Below are 27,700 nucleotides of genomic sequence, written 5' to 3'. Positions count from 1 at the left end.
GTTTTAATCCATTAGGTTTAGAGCAGTTTGTAATGCAGCAAGAGCTATCCCTAGCCTCACCCAGGCCACAGGACTGCATGACAGCCTCAATTTCTCTGCCTAACACTCCAGGTCCTCACTAGGACTACCCTCTATGGAGCTGGAGAACCCTGCCTAATTCTAACGCAGCTCCTTGAAACACTTTTTCTCTTCATATAGGTTCACACCCAGAAGCCCAGGCAGAGACACGTCCCTGGTGGTCCACTGCAGATGCCCAGGCAGAAGTGGGGTCCCAATGGACCAGTTGCCAGCACCTTGATGCAGCTGTTCCTGAAGCTTCCAATTTGGCCTGCTCCCTTCCTGCTCCTGTTTGCCATCCACTGATTGGCTCACTCTTCCTTCTCTCCAAGAGTATGTTCTGCTGAAATCCTGGCACAGCCTGCCCAAGGTGTGACACCAACCATTCAAAAGGACTGAACTAGTCAATGGAACTCAAAATGACTTGAAAACGTTGCTGTGTGGACACTGGAACTGACCCAACAGACTGCTCTGGAAGGCAGCTCTTGGGTCCTAGTGAAGAATTACAGATTCTTGAAACTAATCAATATTGCCTGAACCTGAGGAGGGGTTATACCCACCTGAGAAGCATCCTGTGGAAAAACCGCATCAAAGGCAAACATCTTAGGAGGAACTTGGTTTCCTCTCTTTTGGAAGGCATTTAGACCTCCACACGTCAGGGGGTCATACAAGGTGATTTGCTTCTTCCGTGGGTCCACCTTTAAGAAAGAGCTGGATTCTGAGGTATCACGAGCCAGCGTGGAACAGATGCGAAGCATGACTTTCACCTGTTAAGAAACAAAGGCAGGAAATGACAGGCATTAAGACACTTGGATAATTTATGATGGAGTATTTTTATGTCTGTTGGAGACACAACTGTATATGGCAGTGTGGAATCATCTCATGTCAAATTATGAAAAAATGCACAATGAATTAGCAACATAATCCTCAGCAGGTCATGGGAAAACTGACTTATTCATAATTACCAGGTAGAATATTTTGATACATCTGTTACTTTATTACAGAACTGGCACATCACACTCTTTATCTTCCTATTAATATAAGGAAAGTTAACTGTACCCAGGTGGCCCAATTACTTAGATGAAAAGGTAATCTGGACTGCCATGCTTTGGGGGCTAGTGTAGTTCTCTCGAAGCTCACAGATCAATAAACCCTGGACATAAAAGTTAGCTCCGTAATTTACTCCTTGCCTCTTACACATCAGGACTCTTAGAGACAAAAACCCACAGTTATTAGTGTCATCATTAGAGGACTGTGAAAATGGCTTGTTTTTAATGACCAGCTTTTGAAATGTGTTCCAAGGGGCAAAAGTGATAAAAGATTTGTTTGAAACATGTTATTTGAGATCCCATTAAGTGAGTGCATAGAAATGGTCATTTCAGGGGATGAAAGCACATCTCTGCGGGAAACAGGAGGCAGCACCCCCTTTAACCTGCCTCTTAAGTCATCGAACGTGGACATTTCTAGTGTTCAATCCAGCCCAGCCCCATCCCAGGGCTGAGCAGGGCACTTGTGGGAATGGACTGCTTGCCCTGGACTCTTTGAGTTGAGTAGAAGTCGAGCTGAAGCCTCACGCACAGTTCTGGAGGCTCAAGTCCTGAGAAAAGGGCAGCATTTGCTCCCTTACCAGCTCTTTGTTACCGTGGAGCTAGTTCAGTCCAAACGTGTGAGCAACTAACCTAGGAGCCAGGCACTGGGGCTGCAAAGACCATAATACGGTCTTCTTTGCAAAGACTAGCAGGGCAGACACACACAAAGGGAGGGGATTTTTTTTTAATACAAGGAGGCAAATTCTGATGTTATGAATAGGGTTACTTTTATTATTTAAATTTATATATTTATTTAATTGGCCATGCTGTGTGGAATGTGGGATCTTCATTCCCCGACCAGGGATCAAACCCACGCCCCCCACATTAGCTCTGTTGCAATTGGAAGCTGAGAGTCTTAACCACTGGATCACCAGGGAAGTCACACATAGGGTTATTTTTGAACTCCTCTCTACATCATGCCCTCTTCATCTAATCAATGTTCAGGCCTGATGAAATGTCAATCATCAATTTTGGGGAAAAGGACTGTAAAATTTTACATCAAAGATTTCAAGCATACAGAAATGCTCAGAGAATACTCTCCACTGTGCCTAGTGAGTGAAGTCATCCTCCTGCTTATCTCAGCCTGTCTGCTGAGGCATAGGAACTCATCTGCAGTGGGCAAAGCTGAAATGTCAACTCCTAGGGCACTGGACTCATCGGATGTCCCACACCCTGTCCTGGCTGGCTTGTTCTTATCACTTAAGAATAGTTCTCTAGTGAAGATCCAGAGGCTGTGGTCATAGTGGAAGAGGGCAAGGTTGGGTTGAAGCTGACCTCTCACAGTCAGGTCTCTGTTCTCCCACTGAGGTCATAGAATTTTGCTGCTCTTGTTGTTCAGTCACGAAGCTGACTCTTTGCCAACCCCATGGACTGCAGCAAGCCAGGCTCCTCTGTTCTCCACGATGTCTCAGAGTTTGCTCAGATTCATGCCCATTGAGTCGGTGATGCTACATAACCCTCTCATCTTCTGCCACCCTCTTCTCCTTTTGCCTTCAGTCTTTCCCAGCATCAGGGTCTTTTCGAATGAGTCATCCAAGCACTGAAGATTGAGCACTTTCAAATTGTGGTGCTGGAGAAGATTCTTGAGCATCCCTTGGACAGCAAGGAGATCAAATCAGTCAATCCTAAAGGTAATCAACCCTGAATATTCATTGGCAGGACTGATGCTGAAGCTCCAATGCTTTGCTACGTGATGGGAAGAGCCAACTCACTGGGAGGTCAAGTAATGGTACCTGCCTTTTGCTGAGGGTCTATGGTATGCTAAGGCTGTGCTATTACTAATGGTATCGTACTTTATCCTCTCAATAGGCCTGTGCATAGGTGGACTTGTCCAGATTTTATAGATGAGAAAACAGATGTTACAGAATTTGCGGGTGGTACAGCTGGGCTCTGATCCCACCTCTGTCTGACTCCAAAACCCTGAAAAGTATCCAATCCATACTTTTTCCATTATGCCAACTACTGCCTCCCATACAGAGTCAAACTTCTCGGAGCCTCAGTTTTCTCATCTGTATATTAGGAACAACAATGCCTATCTCATGGGATCGTTGTGAGAATGCATTGACATGTGAAGTACTGAGCACAGAGTAGGGGCCTGATTCCTGTTTCTCCTCCTCTTTCCTCTTCTCCCCCTCCTCCTCCCCCGTCTTCTGCCTCCCTTCCCCCACCGGCCTGTACTTGCCTCTCTCTGAATCATGATATTCTAGCATTTTCCAATCACAGTGTGACTGATAAGGTTTTAGAACACTTTTCCCTGGACTCAAACAGGATGCCATGGGGGAATCACTGCAGATGGAGCTGGGTATGAAGTGCTGGGACTTACAAGGTTCCCATCAGTACAACAGCGTCTAGTCTCATACACAGTCACTGCGTATATGACAATAACCATCACGTCTGTCTACCTTTCATTCTGGCAATTTTCTTGTTCACCGTGAACGTCTCCAATCTTCTTTCAGTTCCACTCATGTCTATAGATTTGCCCCACTTACACAGCAGGTGTGCTAAGAGCATGTATTCAAATTGCAACTTTGGGTAGGTGCCTGGGGCCTCTGGGCTTTCTGTCAGACAACCTCCTAGCCCAGCCCCTGAACGCTACAAGTCAGGGATGATGCAAGCCCAGGCAGAACTGATGGAGTCACATGGCCCACTGCTTTTCTATTTCACAATTTCACATGCAATTTCTGGGTAACTAGAGGTGCTGAATGTAAAATATGAGCTAAGCCAGGCAAGGGCCCACAAGGAGAAGCAGGAGAGAAGGGACTGGATCGGCAAGTCATTTGTTCAGGGGGAAGGCTTCTGAATCTTAATGAAGTTCCAGGCCTGCGGTTCAATTTTCCCAGACAAGCTGCAGATCTCAGCTGCTGGTCTGACCAAGGAGATCCACAGCTCTTTAAAAACCCACTGAATTCTGGGCTGAAGTAAATGCCACCTTCCAGTCTCTTCTTTGCAATTCATTTAAATAAATGGATATATATATTTTTTCACCCTTAAAGGAAGGAAATTGGGTTTCTCTGCTTCGTTTCTTTGCGTCATTATTCCTTGAGCCCAGCACTCCACTTCCTACTAATCCTCTGTAATTAAAGCACTAAGGAGATACCACTTGTGATCAAGAAAGTCCCCTAACTTGCCAGGAGTTTGTGCTTTTGTGGCAAATACTAGTAGGTTCTTGGCAACATCTCTGACAACCCTCCTCGCCACTGCCTTGGGGAGAGGGTCCCCACAACTGTCGCCATGCACAGCCTTCTCCCCAGCTCTCAGGGTCAAGGGGACTATTTTGGGCCCAGCAACTGAGGATCTAGAAAGGCGCAGAGTGGGGGAATGCCAGCCTGTGCCCTGACTCCCTGAGAGGAGCTGAGCACCTCACCTACCAAAGCGCTCCCTGGTAGAGACTCCACTTTGCCTCATTCATTGAAGTTTTCAGTGGCTGGTGCAGGACAGGTGTTGCTCCCAACAGCAGGTATCTTGCTGTCCTGCTCATTAATCATTCCAGCGCCTCCTCCTGGATGGCCTGGCGGGACTAATGAAGAGGCGGGTTTGTGAGACTCACAGAGCCTCGACCCTGAGCTGGACAGACTCTCCGTCAATGTGAAGCAGCGCCGACTGCCTCAGCCTTCCGGGGAGCCCATGACAGGCAGCCCCACGGTGCTCACTGCTCCGCCCATGTGATCACCCAGACCCCCGCCTGTACCGAGGCCGAGGACCAGGAAGGTTCCTCTCCGCCTGTGTCTCCGCCCACAAGCTGTCTGGTCACAGGTTCTCCTCAGACTATACGGCTCAGGAGGGCTGGGGGCCAATTTGACCATTCAAAGGGTCCCTCATGGGTCAGAGAAACACTGCAGGCAATGGTGAGGTGGTGGGATGTGGAGAGGACACAGCAGTCCTTCACAGGTGTGACTTTGTCTCAGGTCCTTTGTGGAGCCTCACAACGAAGCCTCTGGACCAACACACGTGTAACAGGGATCAGTCCCTGGCTAGTGCAATGAGAGCGTGCTGGCAAGGATAAATAGTTTTCCCTACAAGGTTAGAAACGGCAGAGTAAACTCACCACCACCATCTTTCAGTCACGTTCTATTTCTGTATTTTGGTTCTTTATCCTGGTGTCTAAGTTCACAGAGTTTTAAGAATCAGCTCAATAGAAGCTGGTCATGGTGACATCAGATCAACCTAACCATGAACACGGGGTGGCATCATTTCTGTCTCAATTCCAGCAGTATCAGAATGATCTTCACCTTCCACATATATTCTTAAGTTTCTAAAACACATCTGGAAATGGTTCTCCGAGGCATGCAGAGTCACATAAGATGGGTACATCAGAACCCACCAACCGGAAGCATGGTGGGGCGAGAAGAGCAGGGGAGACCATCAGAGGGGATACTAGACCCCAAGGAGCCATCTCCTGAGACAGAACCTACAAACTGCAGAGCCGGGAGCACTGACAACTCCAGCCCAGGGTCGGTTTCCATCCCACTGAGGCACACGGTGACACTAGGGAGGACTGTGATGAATGTAAGCCATGGAAATATCCACCTTGCCATCGCTCATGGGCGACTTTCTCAGCTCAGATGAGAGAGAGAGAGAGGCCTGGACCAGAGAGTGAGCTGACATCCAGCCCCGCCTGATCGAGCCAATGGGCAGGCAGGAAGCATTGCTGGGCTGCCCGCAGCACAGCAGGAAGCCTTGCCTGGTTTCTGTGTATGTCTGGATGGGATTCGGCTCTTGAGGAAAAAACACGGGAGAATAACAACAGGCTCTATCATACCTGAAGTTCTTCTCCATTCTTACAGGTTCTAGGTGTGATGGGCACTGACTACAGTGAACCAGGAGCCAGGGGACTGGGTTCTTAGGCAAACATCACCACCAGGTGCAGCTGTTCATCTAAGGTGCGATGGGGGTGGGGGTGGGAGGGGGGCTTGGCTTCCTTACCCCTAATGTGGGCTTGTTGCATCACCTCCCTTGCAGAATAGGCGTGAAGAGATTAAAAAAAAAAAAAAAAGACATACTCTGGAATGGCATACAAGTGTGAAATATCATTCTTTGAAGAAAAAAAGGAATGGATTTGCATTCTTCAAACTAATTAGCACAAAATAGACTTTCTGCCTCAAATTAATGGCATTAGAAGCCCTTCTCCTAGGCTTAATTTTAAAAATTAAAGCAAAAACTTATTTAATGAACACACACAATGACAAGAGAGACAAGAATAAAATATCCTCCTTCTTCTTCTGCCTCAAATTAAATTAAGGCATATACAGTCTGCTTATGTCTTCTGTAAAGGTGAGTAATCCGTGTAACATTGGATCTGAGGCTCTAAAAGCTAAATGAGCTATTTCTCTTATTTTATCCTTTCTTTTCTGTCTTGATCACACAAGATAATATGCTCACAATGTCTACTTATGGTACATTAGCCACTTCGGGGAAATTCTCCAGCCATTCTAAGTAAGATGATTGAAGAGACAGGCACCTTAAACAGTATATATTTCTCAAAGTGTATTCTTCTCAACACACTCACTTTTCTGATCTAGCAAGAAATTGAGCAATCTTCCATATTCTTCTATGCTTTGGACATTCTGTCAAATCTATTATAAAAGATTTTGATGAAGCACCAATTTCTAAAACACACTGCAAGGGATTAAGGGTGTGATTTTCCAGCCATTATTTAAAGAGTGCTTTCCTACTTAGATGGAGAAGGAAATGGCAACCCACTCCAGTATTTTTGCCTAGAGAATCCCACGAACAGAGGGGCCTGGTGGGCTACAGTCCATGGGGTCGCAAAGAGTTGGACACAACTGAGCGACTAACACCCATTTTCTACTTAGAGCCTAATGTAAGATTCTCTTGCTAATCCACCACTGGCACAGTGAAACCCTCAAGGATGACTTTCCTTTCCACTTTTGAGTTACCAAATGTGCCTGATAGGAGAGAGGGGCAAAGATGTTTTGTAAAGAAGCAAATTAAAATTGGGTTTTGGAACAGAAAAAGGTTTAGACATTTTTCTGATAAAATTTCTAGAAATATCTGAAATTACCTTTTCAAAAAAAACAATTAGTTAGTTATTTGGGGCTGCTCTGGGTCCTTGCTGGTGTGTGTGGTGAGGGGGGGACTACTCGTTGTTGCAGCGCACAGGGGCACAGGCTCCAGGGCCAGCAGGCTTCAGCAGCGGTGCTGCACAGGCTTAGCTGCCCTGCACCATGTGGGATCTTCTCAGACCAGGGATCGAACCCATGTCTGCTGTGTTGGCAGGCAGATTCTTAACCACTGGACCATCACCGAAGTCCCTCCAGGAGTTTTTAAGGAGACCATGGAATCATATGCCAAATAGTAATAACCTTGGAGGTCTCAAATAACTCTGAGGCTAGGATGTCCAGGGAGAACCAAACAGGTTCCCTGCATTTACAGACGGGGCTTTCGAACATTAGGTTACCAAGTCATTATTCCATCTGCACATAGTTCCTGTTTACAGAATCACAGAGTCACATTGAAGCTCATGACCAGGCAGTCCCTGGGATCAGGGTCCCTCACACCAACTAGCAGGCTGGGAAAAGCTTGGCCAGGCTTCAAGGAAGGAGACGGGCACATTTCAGGGGCTGGTCTGTTGCAAGGATGGTGACTCTGACAGCCGCCTGTTAGCAAAGGCTCCATCTCTTAGCTCAGTGCTAGGATACTTATTTGAAATGGATGAGCTGTTTAGAGATACATCCTAAGACACAGGTATTCTCAGGTCTAAGGGAAGCGGGATGTGGAATTTTTTCTCCAACGTTCAGAATGCTCACTGTCAGCAGGTCCTCTCTCTGACCACGTGGAGCATAGCCCGGCACTTGGCAGCACAAGCTCTGGAGACCCGGTGCCTGGGTTTGAGTTCTAGTTGTACCTTTTACTAATGCATATCCGTGGATGAGGCTTCACCTTCTGCAAGCCACATCTAGAAAGATCATGAACTCTGAAGTCAGAATGTCCTGGCTTCTACAAGCTGTGTGACTATCAACATATTTTAATAGTTTCCTCATGAATAAAATGGAGATAATAATCCCAGTCTAGAGGGATTTACAAGATTATGAAGCAAAAAATCATGCTAAGTGGGATTCCCAGAGGGCACTAGTGATAAAGGACCTGCCTGCCTATGCAGAAGATGTAAGAGGTACGGGTTCCATCCCTGGGATGGGAAGGTCCCCTGGAGGAGGGCATGGAAACCCAGTCCAGTATTCTTGCCAGGAGAATCCCAGTGCAGAGGAGTCTGGGAAGCTACAGTCCATAGGGTTGCAAAGAGTTGGACACGACTGAAGTGGCTTAGCATGCACGCACATGCTAAGTACTGAGCACAAAGTAGGTCTTCAATAAATAATAGTGACCATTCCACGGCACCCTCTTCATGACACTGCTGTATGAGCTGGTGTTCTAGAAGCAGATGATTCCTGCTCTCCCTGTAAACACCTTAGACCACAAATTCAGGAGATCTAGTCACTAGGTTCTTAATAGTTTTTACCTGTAGGAGAGATCTAAAGAGAGACAATGTTACATCAACATACAGTACGGAACTCCATGCTTATCCAAGGCTGCCCAATCTGCACAGATGCTAGGTTAGCTCATGCCTTCCAACTGCCACCCACTCTCTCTGTTGCCTGATTTTTTATAAATCCTGGGTAAGTGACAATTGGAGATTTTTCTGAATACTGAGTAGGAAAACCATCATAGTTAGTCACCAGAAGGTGACTGTGGTTATTTTATCTTTGGAAATACCCATTCAACAGATAAAACACAGCATGGAAGACATTTTCGAGAAAAGCAGTAGTGAAAGTGAACGTTTCTCAGTTGTGTCCGACTCTTTGAGACCCCATGGATTTAGTGCATGAATTCTCCAGGCCAGAATACTGGAGTGGGTAGCCTTTCCCTTCTCCAGGGGGTCTTCCCAACCCAGGGATCGAATCCAGGTCTCCCACATTGCAGGCAGATTCTTTACCCACTGAGCCACAAGGGAAGCCCAAGAATACTGGAGTGGGTGGCCTATCCCTTCTCCAGTGGATTTTCCCGACCCAGGAATAGAACCGGGGTTGCCTGCATTACAGGCGGATTCTTTACCAACTGAGCTAAAACAGTAGTGGGAACTCCTTAAATTAGAATTCTTTCGAAGGGACTCTGTTTGGATTTGGGAACTTATTGGGGTTCCCTGGTGGCTCAGACGGAAAAGAATCCGCCTGCAGTGCAGGAGACCCGGGTTCAATCCCTGGGTCAGGAAGATCCCCTGGAGAAAGGAATGGCAACCCACTCCAATATTCTTGCCTGGAGAATTCCATGGACAGAGGAGCCTGGCAGGCAATAGTCCATAGGGTCGCAAAGAAGTCAGACATGACTGAGTGACTCTCACTATTTATAAAAGGCCCATTTACCGCTCAAGCTTGGTCATGGGTTCTGACTGGAGAGGTAACTAACAGAGCTGTCTTTAAATAGTGAGCATTCAAGAAATGCTGTGTCTGCTGGTGCTGGCTGTCATCAAAGATGCTGTTCAGCTTGGCCACCAACAGGGCCAAGGGAAAGCTGTTTTTCTTTTCTGCAGCCCAGTTTATCATAAATATGAAGACTTCAGCTTGCTAACCTGACACTTGATTTAGTGTCTTCTGTACCTCACTGCTGGATTCCCCTTGGTCCCAGGAATTTCAATATCCCACTGTTTCTGGCCTTTGACCTAGATAAATAAACACCTGAACTCTGAAAATAAGTCAAGTGACCCTGTCAGAAGACTGTCCAGAAATACTAGCTACCAGGCCCACCATGGAATTTAGTATAGCACCACAATAAACAGTGTAGTTCTCTCAATCAAAAAGGCAACAGCCACGATCATCTAATAATTAGCTGTGTATTTCTCTGGTATTCATCACTTCCATCCATTTTCTTTATAAAACTGTCAGCTAGGAACCCTGTCCGTGCTGCTCCCAAGTTCTATTAAATATGTGCATCTCTCATAGGTTGATCATTTTGTCCCTGGCAACACTTCATATGAATGAGGCCTGGGTAGAATCTAGCGGTGTCAGCATTAGCCGGAGTTCTCAGTGCTTTCTGGGGGCAGACGTCAGGTAAGCCAGTACAGAACCCCCTCATGCCCAGCACTGAGGTTTTTCTAGGCCGACACGCTTGGTGTTGGGAGAGAAATCACCCTGAGGAGGTGGGATCTGATGCAAGGTTGGGGAGTCCCCTCCTGGACAAGCCATGGGGGTACACACTCCAGGATGAGGCTGTTTCTCCAGGTGGAACTCTGCAGCTTTAGTTCCAGGAAAGAGAAGAAGAAGATTCTTGTCCTAGTGACAAAAAGCACCTGAGGGATCTTTAGGGCCAAGAGGCTGAAATCTGGAACAGTCTTGGCTAACACGTAGGGTAAATAAACATTTCATCAAAAACTGATGCACCCGATGGATCGCCATGCCCAACTCCACATTCTTGGGACCTCCTCAGACTAAAAGAGGTGGGGAGAGGGAGGAAGGAAGGGGGAGGAAGACATCATCCCAAATCTCAAATCCTTGGCCCCTTCATAAGTCTTAGAGACTTTCATTCTCATTCAATGAAAAAAGATGAGGAAAGTTAAACCCCAGCAACTCTAACCACAATTACTCCAATGCTTCCACTGTCAGTTCCTCCAAAAGGCCTCCCTATTTGAGAGTGCCTCCCTCTAATTCCACTAAACACGCACGAAACACATGGTATGCACAGACCCCTGGTGGCTCAGCTGGTAAAGAATCCGCCTGCAATGCCGGAGACCCTGGTTCAACTCCTGGGTTGGGAAGATCTGCTGGAGAAGGGATAGGCTACCCATTCCAGTATTCTTGGGCTTCCCTTGCAGCTCAGCTGGTAAAGAATCTGCCTGCGATGTGGGAGACGAGGGGTCGATCTCTGGGTTGGGAATATCCTTGGAGACGGGAAGAGCTACCCACTCTAGTATTCTGATCTGGAGAATTCCACAGAGTACAGTAGTCCATGGGGTCGCAAAGAGTCAGACATGATTGAGTGACTTTCACTTTCATTTTCCTACCGATTTGAGACTGCCTGTCTCCAATTCCACTAAACATGCACGAAAAACACAATGTTCATAGAGCCCCGGCCAGGGCTGGGCAAGGGAGACACGGGAGGAGGTTGGGGTGGTGGTGGTAAAGAAAGTCAGACCTACGATAACAGAAAAGGGAGAAGGTGGCATTTCCATTTCAGATCACTTTATTTTCAAGTTTTAGGCTTAGAACCAAAGCAACTTAATTCTCCGCTTAGCTCCAAAGAGCCTGAAGTTCAAAGCTGCCTGCTGGTTGGAAGAACTAGATGGGATCTGATAAACCTGGGCAGCCCCTGAGGTAAAGGGCATGCTGATAAGAGGCAGGGTTGAGTGAAGTCCAGCGGGGAGTAAAGGAGCAAATGCTAATGAAAAGCTCCGGCCACCTCTAGTCAGAGGCAAACCGCTGACCACCTCCAATTCCCTTCACTGACTGGATCTCGGCAGGGAGGCCCTCGCTGGCAGCAAGACACAAGTTCAAAGCAGAAGGGTGAATTCTAATATGGAGGATTATTTGCAAGACATGTATTCTCTTTACTTTCTTAAAACGTCTGTGTGAAGAATCAGATCGAGTTGAGGGAGAGACTTACCAAATAAATGTGAGATTTACCTAACTGCAGTCTTCTGTGTGCTTATGGTAAGAACTGAAAAAGAAAAACTGTCAAATTAAGGTGAGGTGAAGTGAAGTTGCTCAGTTGTGTCCGACTCTTTGCAACCCCATGGGCTGTAGCCTACCAGGCTACTCTGCCCATGGGATTTTCCAGGCAATAGTCCTGGAGTGAATTGCTAGCTTCCCCACTGGCTGAGCAGTAAAGAACCTGACTGCAATACAGGAGACAAAGTTTCAATCCCTGGGTAGGGACTATCCCCTGGAGAAGGGAATGGCAATCCAGTCCAGTATTCTTCCTGGAGAATCCCATGGCCTGAGGAGCCCGATGGGCTGCAGTCCATCAGGTAGAACATGACTGACGTGACTGAGCATGCACGCATGCACCCATAATCCAACAATGATAATCCTCTTTGCCTGGAAGGCTGGAGCTAGGGAGAGGACCTGGGAGGGGGGGAATTCTCCCAGTAGCTGAGAGGCTTGGAAACCTTTAATGCAAGGCGCTTGATCAATAAGGTGTACTACTGCATTTGAGAATTTAAAAGCCCTCCTAGCATGCCGTGTCTGAAGCAAATGTCAGAATCATTTATCATGTGTTGGGATGGATGGCATGCAGCTCCAGCTTGCCAAACTGTGAGAGCGAACTTTGCTTAGGTCCCACACAAATACCCTTGACAGGCCCCTTTTATATCACGTGGAATCAGCTTTCCTCAAAGATCAGAATGCATGAGGAGGCTTGATCATGGCTCTGCAGAATGGAGACTGCCACTGGGCTCCGTTACTGGGAAGTGTCCCCATCATGGAACTTTGTTCCTGGGCTCCAGCTTATAACGAGTGTTTTCTCTTGCCTTCCAGGTGAACACATGAATCGCCCTCCTTGTCTTTTCAAAGAGCCTGAGCGGCTGTTTCTCATCAGACCATGGTACCCAGTTCATCTTGTTTAGACTTAGAAACCTCAGGCTAGAAGAAACTTGCCCAAGGGATGTGGATTGACAAACAATGGCCAGTGACTCTCCCAGACTCCTGGCCACTCCCCCAACTAGTTGAGTGGGTAAACACCCAGAGCAGGAATCAAGGAAGCTTCATCCATTCATTCCTTCGGCATCTGTGGGGCATCTCTCAATCTGAACCAGGGTACCATGCCAGGCTCTGTGTTTACAGAGAACTTACAGAGCAGATGTTGTCTTCAAGGAACTTAGAGTATCAGGTGAGATAAAAAGTGTAACACATGGTACAAAAGAGCTCTATACTGGGGTACAGTGAGGGTCCAGGTGGGAGGGGACATTTCCACTAGGGGAGTGGGGCTAGGAAAGGTTTCAGGAAGGTGATGATCAGTGAGAGGAGTCAGGGTCAGCCGGGCACCTAAGGCAGGGCACGGGTGCCTGGGCAGAGTGAGCAGGCAGGCAGAGGCCAACTGGGGTCTGTGAACCTGCAAGTAGCCATGGGGCCTTGAGTTGAGTTTCTCAACCTCCCTGTACCTCAGTTTCCTCAACTATAAAGTGGAGGTGGAAATAATGCCTACACCGCATGGAAGTTGTTAAGAGGATTACATGAGCTGATGCACGTGAAACTCTCAGCAAAGAGCCTGGCACAGGGCAAGGGCTCAATGAGTATTGCTTCATGACTTTACTCTGATATTCCTTAGGGTGGAGGAGGGATAAGAAATTAGACTGGAAAAGTAACTGGATGTCAGATTGTGTAGAGACTTGCCTTCCAAATTAAAAACTCTGTACTTAACTTGGAAAATGGGGAGACATTAAACCAGTGGTCCCCAACCTTTCTGGCACCAGGGACTAGTTTCATGGAAGATAATTTTCTTCATGGGCTGGTAGGGCATATGGTTGGGGGATGATTCAAGCAAATTACATTTTCTGTGCACTTGATTTCTATTATTATTACATCAGTTGCTTCCCAGGTGGCTCACTGATAAAGAATCTGCCAGCCAATGCAGGAGATGGGTTCGATTCTTGGGTTGGGAAGATCCCCTGAAGAAGGGAAATGACAACCCACTCCAGTATTCCTGCCTGGGAAATCCCATGGACAGAAGAGCCTGGCAGCATAAAGTCCATGGGGTTGCAAAAGAGTGAGACACAACTTAGAGACTCAACGACAACACCTCAGATCAGCAGGCATTAGATCCCAGAGGTTGAGGACCCCTGAATGAAAGGGCAAAGAAGGAAAGTAACGGGAGGTTCCCATCATTCTGCATAGAGCAGCTTCGGGGTCACGATTTCTCCATCCATAAACCAGTGCTGACAATACCCCCAACTTTCTTTCAACTTGGGCTGTTACAAAGTTAAAGATGAGAGTGTGTGTGCAACTAGCACTTTCATAGCATAGCATTTTAGACATGCTGAGTCAATGAGTCTACTGTGGGACTTGTGTAGCTGACAACTCTGCAGAGTTAGAAGTCTGCTGTATGCGAGTGAACTTGGTACCAAAAGCAGCCACATGACCTGACAAGGAGAATGATGAGCCAGTCAACCAACAAATAAATATTTATTAAAATGCCAATGAGCAAGCCACACTCTTTACCTAGGAAAGCAAAGTATGCCAAAACATTTTCATTGAAGGAAAGAGCAAGACAGATCTGCTTCAGAACTCTCAAGAACAGAACACTTGTTGTACGGTAGCTATACATAAATCCCCAGGACCTAGACTCCTCGTAACCGTGGAACAAACTATGCTGGCGGTAGTTGGGGTGCTACCTGACAGAGGAACATCTCTTTTCTCCCCAGCGGAGGAGAATTCTCAGTCTTGGCTCCTCTGCTGGGGATCATGCATATTTTGTTATTCAGTCGCTAAGCTGTGTCTGACTCTTTGTGACCCTATCAAGTGCAGCACGCTAGGCTTCCCTGTCATTCACTGTCTCCCAGAGTTTGCACAAACTCATGCCCATCGAGTCAGTGATGCCATCCAACAGTCTCATCCTCTTGCCCTCAGTCTCTCCCAGCATCAGGGTCTTTTCCTTGGTCAAGAAGATGAAGATCCCACATGTCTCAGGACGACTAAGCCTGTGCTCTAGAGCCGGGGAGCCATAACTACTGAAGGCCACAGGCCCTAGAGTCTGTGCTCTGCAACAAGAGAAGCTGCCTCATAGCCACTGAAGAGTAGCCCCTGCTCACCGCAACTAGAGAAAGCCCACATGCATCAATGAAGACACACCACAGCCAAAAATAAGTGTTAAAAAAGTATACTCATTAGGAAATCAACATTAAAGGAAGTCAGCAATTGTCCTGAGACCATTTTTCCTCCTGGAGAACGTGGTCCTGGTCCTGCAAGGTGTGCAACTCCAGGGGCACGAGTGTGGACAAGTGGGCATATTTGAGATTAATCTTTAACACTTTCACGGAACAATTTCCAGCATCAATAAGCATGCGTGGTTGGGTAGAATGGCCAATATTTATTTCACGTGGAAAACAGTTATTAAAATCAGGAGATTTGGGATCATTTCACCAGGGAAGGATCCTTTGCTCTCGGCCATCATTCCAGAACGATGCTTGAATTTAATGGAAACGTTTCAGAATAAACCAGTCACTAGAAACATTTAACACTCACTGGGTAGGCAGAGGAAATGCAAATGCTGCTTTGTTGGGCAGTTGAAAGCCGGCAACTTTCCAGCCAGTTTGTCTAGCTTTGACACCCAAACGTGAGGATGATGATATAACCCAGATCCAACTTGAATCCCATTTAGGTACCAGAAAATCGTATTATGATACTATCTACCTGCAACACAGGCCAGATGGTAAAGGGCCCTCGAGCAACATGAGACAAAGCTCTGGTGAACTCTACTCAGAATGAACTGATTTAATAAACTCTCATGCATGACAAAAAACATTCATCTATAAAAATGGAGTAAACAAGACTATGATGAATTTCCCCCAGAAGATTGAGTCTGGGATAGAGGTGTCTGGGTGGGGTCATGATAGTGGCAGCTAAGGAGAGACCTGCAACTGGGCTGGCTGAGTCCAGGGGCTAGTACCCAGATCTGGCAGTTACACATGGCAGTTATGCTCCACGCAAAAAAAAATTCATTTTCACATTTGTAAGACTATGGGTGCCTTGAAGGAGAGCCTGCATCTTATTTATCTTCACATTCCCAATATCACTGATGGTGTCTTTTACCCATTTGGAGCTCAGTTCTACAGGATCAGTAAAGTCTTAATCTGAGATTTAGAAAGTAGAGATGGAAGTAATTTGCAAATGGAATCTCTCCTAGGAAGGTTCTGGATGCAGGCACAGAGGGAAATGAAAGAGATAGGAAGGAGGAGGAAGATCATTCTATTAATAATAATGACAAACTAGATCATCAGGGTTTGGAAATGTTTTTAAAGCAACCCACCCAGATTCTAAACTTTTTCTTCTTATATTTCTAGAGGGTGGGTAGGTGGTGGTAGTTAAACTGAAGGTGAGGTAGGGGTTGTGTCTGAATTTACAGAAGATAAGGAGGTAAGTGGGGCTTCCCAGGTGGTGCTAGTAGTAAAGGACAAGAGATCTAAGAGACAAGGGTTCCACCCCTGGGTTGGGAAGATTCCCTGAAGGAAGGCATGGCAACCCACTCCAGTATTCTTGTCTGGAGGATCTCATGGACAGAGGAGCCCAGTGGGCTACATTTCATAGGGTTGCAAAGAGCTGGGCAGGACTGAAGCGACTTAGCACGCAGGCATGCATGGAGATAAGTGCATTTCAAATGCTGGCTTCTCTGAAGGACAGCGGAGGCGTGTCGGGTTGTTTGGAAGGTGGTGGTGGAGAATGCTGTTGACACTTTTGCTCAGTGTCAGCTCTTGCACATGGTTTCAATTTAACAAGCATCTCTCTCTCTTTTTAAAATTTATTTGCATCAGGTCTCAGTTGTGGCGCTTGAGAATCTTCATTGAATCATACAGGATTTTTGTTGCAGGACATGGACTTTCTAGCTGTGGTGTGGGCTTAGTTGCCCTGCAGCATGTGGGATCTTAGTTCCCAGACCAGGGATCAAACCCCCACCCCCTGCATTACAAGGCAGATTCTCAACCGTTGGACAGCCAGAGAAGTCTCACAAACATCTTAAGGGATGGTGGACTCCTGAGGACTTCACTTTGCCATGCTCTTTGCTAAACTTCCCAGCTACTCTATTAAGGTAGGCCTTTTACTGTCATAGAAGAAATAGGTTCAACAGCACAGAATGGCTTCCCTGAGCTCTCACAGAAAGTAAGAAACAGAAACGGGATTCAAACCCAGCTCTGGGTGGAGGTCAGGTACACTGTCCTCTCTCCACCACAACAGTCTCACTGGGCAGATACGGTGAGAGAACTAATACAAGCCCTTTAGATCAAGTCCAACCTAGAATACGTAAACTGTATACAAAAGAGACCTCACACTGAGTATATTTATATTCGCTTTTTTTTTGGCAGGTTTTGTGGAACTCCCTAAAGTCATTTTTTTTTCCCCTTGTGCTGCCGTGGTTCAGCATGCTGAAACGTATTTCAGAACTTTGAAAAAGCACAAGCTATGATTAAGTATATTAAGGGACTTTTAAATCTTAGATTAATGGTCTGATAAGTTGTAAAATAGCTCAAAACTGCATAAATTTGTATTCAGGGATTTTCTAAAATTGTTAGTTATTGACTTGATAGATTGTAACAAGTCCTTTGAACCTGTTCTGCTTTATTACTCAAATCTGTACTCTGTAATTTATGGACAGGTTGAGGAACACAAAGACCCCCTTGGTGGACTCCCTGGAAACTCAGCCCCTACAGTTCTGCATTAGAGGAATCTGCTGACCACTCTGCAGACACATCGGCAGGACTAGAGATGGTTCAATGGTGAAGTTAAGTTTAGTACCCTTCTTCCTTCCAATAGATCTGACTTCCAAAGGCCATAAAGACCTTTGCTCAAGTCTCATTGTTTGCCTGGGTGTAACAGTTAACATCCAGAGCTAGTAAAATGGCTAAGTTATTCCACATTGCTCACCCAGAGAGTATCTGTCATTGCATGCTTACTGTATTTACAGGTAAAATAGCTGAGATCCGAAGACAAAAAGTGGGACTTCCCTGGTGGTCCACTGGTGAGGAATCTGCCTGCCAATGCAGGGGACACAGGTTTGATGTCTAGTTCAGGAAGATGCCACATGCTGCGGGGCAACTAAGTCCATGTGCTACAACTACTGAGCCTGTGTGCTGCAACTACTGAGGCCCACGTCCCCTAGAGCCTGTGCTCTGCAACAAGAGAGGCCACTGCAATGAGAAGCCTGGACATCACAGCTAGAGAGGAGACCCTGCTCACTGCAACTAGTGAAAGCCCGCTAAGAGCAATGCAGGCTCAGCTCAGCCATAAGTAAATACATAAGAATTTGTGAAAAGCAAAGAGGTGCAGTGACGTACACAAGTTCAACAGTTAGATAGAGTAAACTCAGTACAGAGTCCATGCTTCTTGCCTCTCATTTAATAGCTTTCTACCTGGAAATGAGGTGTTAATAAGTCAGTGGTTGTGGACTTTAGAGGAAGTGAAGACCCCTAGGACTGAAACCCCAGTCAGCTATCTGAATTTAGGTCAAGGCAGGAAAATGGATGGCTCACAGAAGGAAACTGACCCCAGTCTTCAAAACACACACATCTGCCTATCTCATTATAATGCTCACTAATGTATTTGCAACAAAACTCAATGCTATTCTGACCAAGGGCAAAGCTCTCATCAATAGTTCTGGGTTTGAACTTGGGATAAAACTAGAGGTCGAGAACCTCGTAGTTTCCAGGTAGCATCAACTCCTGTACGTCTCTTGGGTACTGACAATATATCTAAAGAAATAATCTTCTAAATGCACACAAGAAGTCAAAAAGGGTTGACATCCAAAGGGCGTGCAGTGTGGAATCCACATTGTAGCCACCTGGCTGGTGAGTGGGCCAAAGCTGTTGCTATGCCCTTGTGTACCACATACTCAGAAACTGGTCAAGCGATGGCAATTGAGAAAGATGGTCTGTATTGAGTAAAATGAATGCAAGAAGCACAGAGTAACTCTCACCTTCCATCCTAGGTCTGTATCACTCTACTGGCAGAAGAAACCTCACGCTGTTAACAGCAAAAGAGATGATCTGAAATAGCCTTTAGTTTTCCCGACCGTTATCACAGTATTGACAGAAAAAGAAATGAGGGCAACACACAGGATAGAAAATGACAAGTGAGACAGTGGGTGAGAGGTGTGAGCCACATCCAGCCAGGGACAAGGAGGGGTGGCGCGAGTAGAAGCCTTTCAGTCTCCAGGAGTGAGGAGGGCTATTTTGAAGGAGTTATTCCGATCCATGCTGGGCCAATTTTCCTCTCTGCCCTCCAGATGCACTCTTCACCCTTCCCCATCCTGCTCTGTGCCAGGGAGGCAGCCTGCCTGGACCACATCCATAGATGCTCTCACATTCCAAAGGGAGGAGGGCATGTCGGGAAACCCCTTTACCCTTCCTATTCTTTGACTCTGAAAGCTGCTCTCTCTCTTAGTTATTTCAGACCAGGGATGTGGGCACTCTGCTGTTACTATCCCTGGGCTACTGTATTAGCTTTTCTAGTTTTCTGCAAATGATCTATACTTCTGTAAACAATCCCTCTATTACAGCCTTCTCAAAATAACCTATTTGAGTGTGACACTGTTTTCCTGGTAGGATCCTGCTGATATACTTGATTGCTCAGGTGGTATCTTTTTTTCCCTCAGTTTGCAGGCAACGGCTGCTCTTTGAGAAAGGGGAGGAGAGAGAAGACTCTAGTTTTGACATTTATAAGTCATAGAGTGGGAAGAGGCTGTGCGTGTGCTCCATCGCTAAGTCGTATCCGACTCTTTGCCACCCCATGGATTGTAGCCCACCAGGCTCCTCTGTCTATGGGATTTCCCAGGTAAGAATACTGCAGTGGGTTGCCATTTCCTTTTCTAGGGGAACTTCCTGACCCAGGGATTAAACCTTCATCTCACGCAGGGCAGGCAATTCCTTACCACTGAACTACCGGGGAAACCCTGGAAGAGGCCACTTAATGTTAAATACTGGGTGTGCTGAGGGCTTTCTATGCTATGACACCCTTCCCCACTGGTGCACACTTGTGCCCAGAGCATCACTGTCATGACAGTTGCTACAGCTCTCATCCCCATTCTACAGATGGAGAAACATGGCGGAGAGAGCAAATGCTTCCCCTAATCACACAGTGTCCTCACTGAGCAGGATGAGACACAAACACAGACTGGTATTAGTGAAAACTGAGGCTCCTTTTTATTTGATTTGCTGCTATTTTCCCCTTAGGAAACTTCAAATGTAGAGATAAACATGGATTTTTTTTTTCTTTGTGCAAAGGTTCCAGAATGTTCCTCCTTTATTTGGTGGAAAATGGAGCACTGTGGTCCACATGCCAAGGGCAGTGAAATACAGCTCACTGAATCAGTCTGGTTTGTTTTTTTTCCTTTGGATTATGACCAGGTGGCTGGGAAGGGAATAATTCAGAAACACAGAGAATGCCCTACTGTTCATTCAAAGAATGAAAAAAAAAAAAAAGAACCAGGACAGGAAAAGTTTAGAAAGCAATGATTTATGAGAAGAAAGCCACAATTTCTGGTAGTGTAACAGAACCTATTTTCCTTCAGTTCATTGACTCTGCTCTTTGAGCCTATTTAACTACCCCAAAAGTAATTTCAAGCAAAAGTTCTGTTTCTATGTTGGCATTTCTAGCATCATCTAAACAAAAGTCTCAGTGAGTTGAGTGGATTTTCAATTTGCCTGTAGGCACAGCCACCTAAAGAAGTCTTGTTTTTAGAGGAAAGTCATCTCAAACCAGCTGCAAGGAGCCCAGTGAGCCAAGGACAGAGCCTGGAACAAGAAAGCTAGAGGCTTAGGATCCAGAGCCCTGACAATAGAGTTTTCTTATCTTTTCACAGTGGAAGCCAGGTTCCTAATAGGTCCCAGAATCAGGCAGCAAGAAAACTTCTGATCTCTCACCTATGAATTCCCTCCCTGGTGATCACACTCTCTGCCTCCATCAGAAATACTCCAGGGCAGGCACTAGCTGCCACAAGCCTCACAGTGCTATCTGTGTTCTCTAAGTTCATGGCCAGGAGAGAAAAGTGACACAGATTTAAAGGAAAAGAATGGAGATCCGTAGAAACTGGATGCTTGTTAGAGCTTAGGGAAAAATGCCAAAGAAACTGTGTGAGTCAGGACTTCCACCAGAGGATGGAGGCCAGGGCCCAGATGCCACCCACCTGGTTGGGAATGCACGGGGGTCTACGGTGTGACGCTCAGGGGGCCTCTTCCCCTGGGCTGGCCCCAGGCTCTGGATGTGTGTATGGGCAGGAGAGACATTCCTCTGCCTCTAGTATTCTCTCCCCTAATTCTGTTCTCACTGGACACCCATCTTATGATTTTCTAAGACATACTGTCCAGTAGAAGTTCATCCACAAGAGTTGAGTCAATGAGCCACTGGGTCCGGTTCTATTAGCAGCTGGGACACTGAGTAAAGAGAACACATCTGCCCAGAATTCGTCAAACTCTTCTTTGCTCCTGCTTCCTTAGCCTCCTGAACCCTCCTCTTTCCCTGGAGAACTGGGGAAGCTCTTATGACCATGACCTTGAGCTCCGCACAGAACTTAATTCTGTTGTCCAGTCTGGATAGAGTGGACCTGCAGTCAGGACACCTGGTCCTTACTCTTGACTCTGTCACAACCCAACTGTGCATTTACCTCCAGAACAGTGGTTCTTGACCAGGGAACATTTGGCAACCTCTGGGGCCGTGTTCATCTGGGGAGTGTTGTCGGCATCTGAGTGGGCTTCCTTGGTAGCTCAGCAGTAAAGAATCCAGCTGCCACTGCAGTAGATGTAGGAGATTCAGGTTCGATCCCTGGGTTGGGAAGATCCCTGGGAGAAGGGAATGGCTACCCACTCCAGTATTATTGCTTGGGAAATCCCATGGACAGAGAAGCCCGGAGGGTTATAGTCCATGGGGTTGCAAACAGGTGGACACAATTGAGCAACTGTGCACGCACACATTCAGCATCTGAAGGGGAGCTGTCAGGGATGCTCTACACACCTCACAGTGCACCAGGCAGCCTCCTACAATCCAGAATTAGCCAGCCCCCAAGAGGTCTTCCCTGGTGGCTCAGAGCGTAGAGAATCTACCTGCAATGTTGGAGACTCAGGTTCGACCCCTGGGTCGGAAGACCCACGGCAACCCATTCCAGTATTCTTGCCTGGAGAAGTCCATGGACAGAGGAGTCTGTGGGCTACAGTCCATGGGGTCTGCAAAGAGTCAGACACGACTGAGCACACCAGTGCAATAAATACCATAGGGCTGCTCGGAAGAAACCTTGCTTTAGAGTTCTGTTTTCTCATTTGTAAAATGAGAGGTTTTGATTAGATCATCTAAAAAAAAAAAAAAAAAAAACACTTTTGGAGACAAAATTCTGCAGTGTAGATGAAGTATTTGGGGAAGTAAATACTCTTACATTAAATTTAGATGTGAATCACCTCATAAATGATGCTGAGAAGTAAAATTAATCCCCTGAAATATATAGGTAGAAATATGGTAGCTCATATCAATAATATAATAAGTGAATGTGGCCTGTAGCTAAGGCAGTCCCTTAGGCTATAAAATTGTAAGAAACTGCGTTGTGTCAACAACCTAGCCAACAAGGCAATCATTTAGAGGGCAGGAAAAAAAAAAAAATCCCAGGTTCCAAATCCCAGGCTTCCACTTAGGAGAGTCTGGTGGGAAGTGATACGTACAAACTCCTCTTTGTCTAAACAATGTGCCAAACAGAAAAGGCCAGAGGTGATTCATGTGGAAATGGTTTTTCAGAGGAGTTGCAGTAAAGTACCCCCTTTCCCAAGCCCTGAAGAAATGTTAGCCATAAAATCAATGAAACACAGCAGAAAACACCTGAGAAGGCCCCAGGGAAAGCTACCTGATGCCCAGACATTCGAGGTGCCGGCTCAGAGCTGGCCACGACACAGCGACACTCAGCTCATGCTGGTAGCTCAGGGCACTTCTCCCGTCCGGCTGTCACACGCACGAAGGCCAACATCACCGGTCCTTTTGCAGGGATTCAGAAAAATGTCACTAAATCCCCACAAAGACAGCTGACAATAAATATAATTACTGGGAGGATGGGGGAGCCAAGGAACAAGGAAAAGTCTTAGGATGGAGAAAAAACTCCAGCAATGACAGCAATTGACACTCCACATAGAGATGGGTGCCTGGAAGCTCCAGGCTTGTTTTCAAGGAAGGTCTGGGTTACCTAGAAACATCCGTCTGGTCTCCTCAGTGATAACCTGTGCTTATGAGTTTCTGAGGCTGAATTTTTTTTTTAACGTGTTTTTATTGCGGTAAAAGTCACTATAGTATAAAACATACTATTTTAGCTATATTTAATTGTACAGTTCAGTAGCATTAAGTACATTTACACTGTTGTGAAATTCTCGCCATTATTCATCTCTTGAGGTTTTCACTTTATGAAACCAAAACCCCCTCCCATCCCCGAACCCTGGCATCTACCAAGGTACTTTCTGACTCTATGCATATGACTATTCTAGGACATCCATGGTGGCTCAAAGGGGAAAGAATCTGCTTGCAGTGCAGGAGACCAGGGTTTGATCTCTGAGTTAGGAAGATCCCCTGGAGAAGGGAATGGCAACCCACTCCAGTACTCTTGCCTGGAGAATCCCATGGACAGAGGAGTCCAGCAGGCTATAGTCCATGGGGTCGCCCAGAGTTGGACACAACTAAGAGATATTTAAAACCACAGGTGCTTCTGAGGGTGAATTATTTTTCAAAAGTTGTATTTGTTTATTTTTGTCTGTGCTGGGTCTTCATTGCTGGTGTGGGCTTTTTCTCGAGTTGCAGCAAGCCGGGGCTCCTCTCTAGTTGTGGCGCACAGGCTTCTTGTCCCACTGGCCTCTCTTGTTGTGGAGCATGGCCTCTGGGGCATGCGGGCTTCGGCGGTTGCAGCTCCCAGGCTCTGGAGCACAGGTTCAATTGTTGTGGCACATGGTTTTAGTTGCTCTGTGGCATGTGGGATCCTCCCCGACCAGAGATCAAACCCATGTCTCCTGCATAGGCAGGAGGTTCTTCACCAGGGAATTCTTCACCAGATTCTTGAGGGTGAACTTTTATATTTTATTTTCTAATGTTCAGACTGAAGAAAATGCGGCAAGTCATAGCCAACTGGACTCTTCAAATATCTGAGCCTGAAAAGACTGACTCTGAGAAGGTGAGCACCATCCTGACCCTCCCCACTGCGTGGAGGTGACCAGATGTGCGTGGAGGATGCTCCCTCAGCTCCAGGTCATGAAAGGCCCCAGGCAAGGCGAAGGAAGGGGCGTGAGGGGTGGCAAGAAAGAGTTCAGGCCCTAGACTCTCCTCCACAAAGGTCTCCTTCCCATAATGCAGGGAAAATGTCACACAGAAAGAAAACTGAGAGAAGAGGTAGTCTCTGTCAATGCCTGTTTTCCTCCTGGGAACATTTATTAAATTATTGTATTGACAGAGCTAATAACGTTACAGATTTTAAATCTTCATTTCCCCGACATCCTTACCCACATGACGGAAGCCCTGTGACATGAACAAAGTCACCCTCTCAGGAGGGAGTTAGAGAAGGCAGCAGTTTTGGGGGGGCAGGTAGCACAGTCACCCACTCCAGGAACCTGACATGTCTGGAGCAAAGGCGTGTCAGTGAGGACACTTGCTTTATGTTTACTTTATACTTTCAAAAAGATACAGGAAAGATAATCTTCCCAACTATGTGTGTTAATCTCTCAGTTGTGTCTGACTGTTTGCGACCCTATGGACTGCAGAGCGCCAGGCTCCTCTGTCCATGGGATTCTCCAGGCAAGAATACTGGGGTAGGTTGCCATGCCCTCCTCCAGGGGATCTTCCCAAGCCAGGGATCGAACCTGGGTCTCAGGCAGATTTTTTACTATCAGAGCCACCTGGGAAGCCCATCACCCTTTTAAAATTGTATGTATTTGGTTGTGCTGGGTCTTAGTTGTGGCATTTGGAATCTAGTTTCCTAACCAGGGATCCAACTTGGGTCCCCTGAATTGGGAGCACGAAGTCTTAGCCACTGGACCACCAAGGAAGTCCCATCATTACTCTTCTTTGAAAAGGAGGATGGTGATGGGCAAGAACTAGGGAAAGGCATGTTTGGAGCAACGGCAGCCTCCCTTACCCTCCCCCAGCCTTCCCAAGCCCACGGTGCTGGTGTAGACAGTTCCTCCCCAGGCCTTCGGCACCAGAGAAACTAAGGCTAGAGAAGTTGAGGACCCTACCACCAAACAAAGAGAGGTAAAAAGTAGGCCACAAAGCAGCCTGACCCTCAAAACCTCAGCTGGGAGACCCTAACCCTAAAGCAGGACAGCTGGGAGTGAGGCGCCCAGCCTGCCCGCCACCCACATTGTCCACCCAGGCCCCTGCTCTGATGCTTCAGGGGCATCTCCCCAGCCTCAGCCCCTACTTGTTTGGATACTTACTCAAATTAAATGATCTCTAAGAACTATGGCGGTTTGACATAAAATTGACCCCAAACCAAAGCATGTCAATTGATTCTTTTTTTTGTTTTAAAGCCACTTTTCAATAAGCAAGAACAAACCTTTGCATGGGGAGGGGTCAGGGAGATATCAAATAACTTGAAAGGAAAACGAGGCTAAAGGATGATACAGAAAGAACTGATTCTAGGGGAAAAGTAAACTTCATTCATTTAAAAAGCATCATGGCCTAGGTAAATACTGGAGCTTTAATGTGAAAAAAATATTTTAATTTAGATAAAATTTGCATCTATAAGTCCCACTTATAGTCATCTCAGGATGCGGCAGAGCAAAAGGCAAATATCCTCGTGTTTGTCATCTGTGTTCCTGGGATTTCTTTCTTCTGTTTTTGCATTTTATTCTGTGTGCATTTCAAGAAAGGTTTTATTCCTTCTCATATACTGGGCAAAATATCAAGAACTCTGTTGATATGTGTATTTATAAGAATTTTATATACAGAATCAAGTGCTCAGAGCAGAAGCAGGAAGAATGAGGGTACGTTTCTCTGTTTCCCTATTAAGCTGGCACACTTTCCAACAGACGGGGCAACAACAAACACATCTGAGCCACTAAAAGGCCTTATAACTTGATTACTTTTCGTCAGATAGGCATTCCATAGGATCACACTAAATAAAAACAAACATGTAATATAGGTATGTGACATGTGTGTTAGTCGCTCAGTTGAATCCGACTCTTTGTGACCCCATGGACTATAGCCTGCCAGGCTCCTCTGTCCATGAAATTCTCCAGGCAAGAATACTGGAGTGTTCAGTCCCTCCTCCAGGGTATTTTCCTGACCCAGGGATCAAACCTGGACCACCTGCATTACAGGCAGATTCTTTACTGTCTGAGCCACCAGGGAAGCCCAGGTATGTGACATATCTTGAAATAAGCATGAGCAATAGAACGTGAGAATTGGGATGAATGTGAGAAGTAAGGAAGGGTGTTATTAGGATGATTCCTTCTGAGGATAATATTGAATATTTATTGAATATATTGAATATTTTAGTTTTAAAATTCTATTTCTATTTTTTTGAGATAAAATTCATATAACATAAAATTTTCCATCTTATCCAGGACAAATCAGTGGATTAAAAAAATATATGTATATTTACAATGTTGCACAACCATCATCGCTGTCTAATCCCAGAATACATCTACCATCCCCAAAGAAACCCCAAATCTGTTTACTGTGTGTGTGTGTGTGTGTATGTGTGTGTGTGTACACTGAGTAGTCACTCAGTCATGTCTGACTTTTTGTTACCCTTTGGACTATTGTCCACCAGCCTCCTTTGTGAGATTCTCCAGGCAAGAATACTGGAGTGGGTTGCCATGCCCTCCTTCAGGGGATCTTCCCGACCCAGGGATGGAGCCTATGTCTTCTGTGTCTCCTTCACTGCAGGCTGATTCTTTACCTGCTGAGCCATCGGGGAAGACAGTGACTCCTGATTTCTCCTCCTCTAACTCCCTGGCAGCCACTAACCCGCTTCCTATTTCTGTGGTTCTGTCTGAGAATGACTCTTCAGAGAGAATTCCCAACAACATCCCCATTTGTCCCAGGGATGGTGACAGATGCAGAGGAGGCAGGATGGTGGACTGTTTCTGAGCTTTGGGCCAGTGGGAAGGTCCTCTGTGCACTTAGAGATGGCTGAGGTCTCAGCGTATAGGAGCTCATGCCTGAGAACAGAAGTGTGCCCAGCCTCCTTTTCAGGACCTCACCCTCAAAACTGACTCCCTGGTCAGGCAGCCCCTCTGTTCCCATGACAAGGCAGGAGCCAAGCAAGTGATGAAACCCCAGCACCGTGGCACTCTCAGTGTCCGAATATGAAAATGTCGTCTACCTCCTTCTGTTTCCAAAAGTGACTCCTGCTGTGGAAGCCACAGCCTGGTGTCTGTGAAAGGGCGATATGCAACATTCCAGGCCGAATGACAGAAAGTAAATAAATCCTGCCTGCCCCAGGGTGAAGCACTCCTACAGGAAGAGGGCCTGTCTTCTGGAGCAGGGACGCAGGCCCTTGGCCTTGCAGCCAAGAGATCTCAGCTCTGCGTGCATTTGCCATACTTGTCATACTTAGCAGAGAAAAGCTATTCCCTGAGGATGTTGTTCCCACAGATTTCTCCATTGCCAAGGCCAGAAGCACACTCCTCTCATCTCAATCAAGATGGCGTAAAGAGGGAAACCAGCCATGTGTATCTGTCATTTGGACGATTAGATCTTTTGACGGTAGAGTCCTCTCTGAAAGACTGGCTCTTACAAGCACCTGATTGTCACCAGGAAATAATTTTCCTGCGTCTATCAAGGGTAGTAAGGGTGGACGTCCTTACAGCATGGGATCTGGAGACTCACAATGGAATCCACGTAAATACACAGGAGACACCCTGGTAACCTCTGACCAAACAGAAC

General features: G+C 46.4%; 1 protein-coding gene across 1 annotated transcript in view; it reads right to left on the bottom strand.

Moving 5' to 3' along the window:
* The window catches only part of KIF26B (kinesin family member 26B), a 516,667-nt gene that overhangs the window by 99,587 nt on the left and 389,380 nt on the right, over nucleotides 1-27,700 (bottom strand). Inside the window, exon 6 of the mRNA XM_040263613.1 lies at nucleotides 618-824. Within this exon, the coding sequence (XP_040119547.1) occupies nucleotides 618-824 (207 nt within the window). The remainder of the gene's footprint in view (nucleotides 1-617; nucleotides 825-27,700) is intronic.

The sequence above is a fragment of the Oryx dammah genome, unplaced genomic scaffold (genome assembly GCF_014754425.2).
Source record: "Oryx dammah isolate SB20612 unplaced genomic scaffold, SCBI_Odam_1.1 HiC_scaffold_21, whole genome shotgun sequence".
NCBI lineage: Eukaryota > Metazoa > Chordata > Mammalia > Artiodactyla > Bovidae > Oryx > Oryx dammah.
The sequence above is the reverse complement of the archived record's forward strand: the minus strand, read 5'-3'. Positions and strand labels throughout refer to the sequence as shown.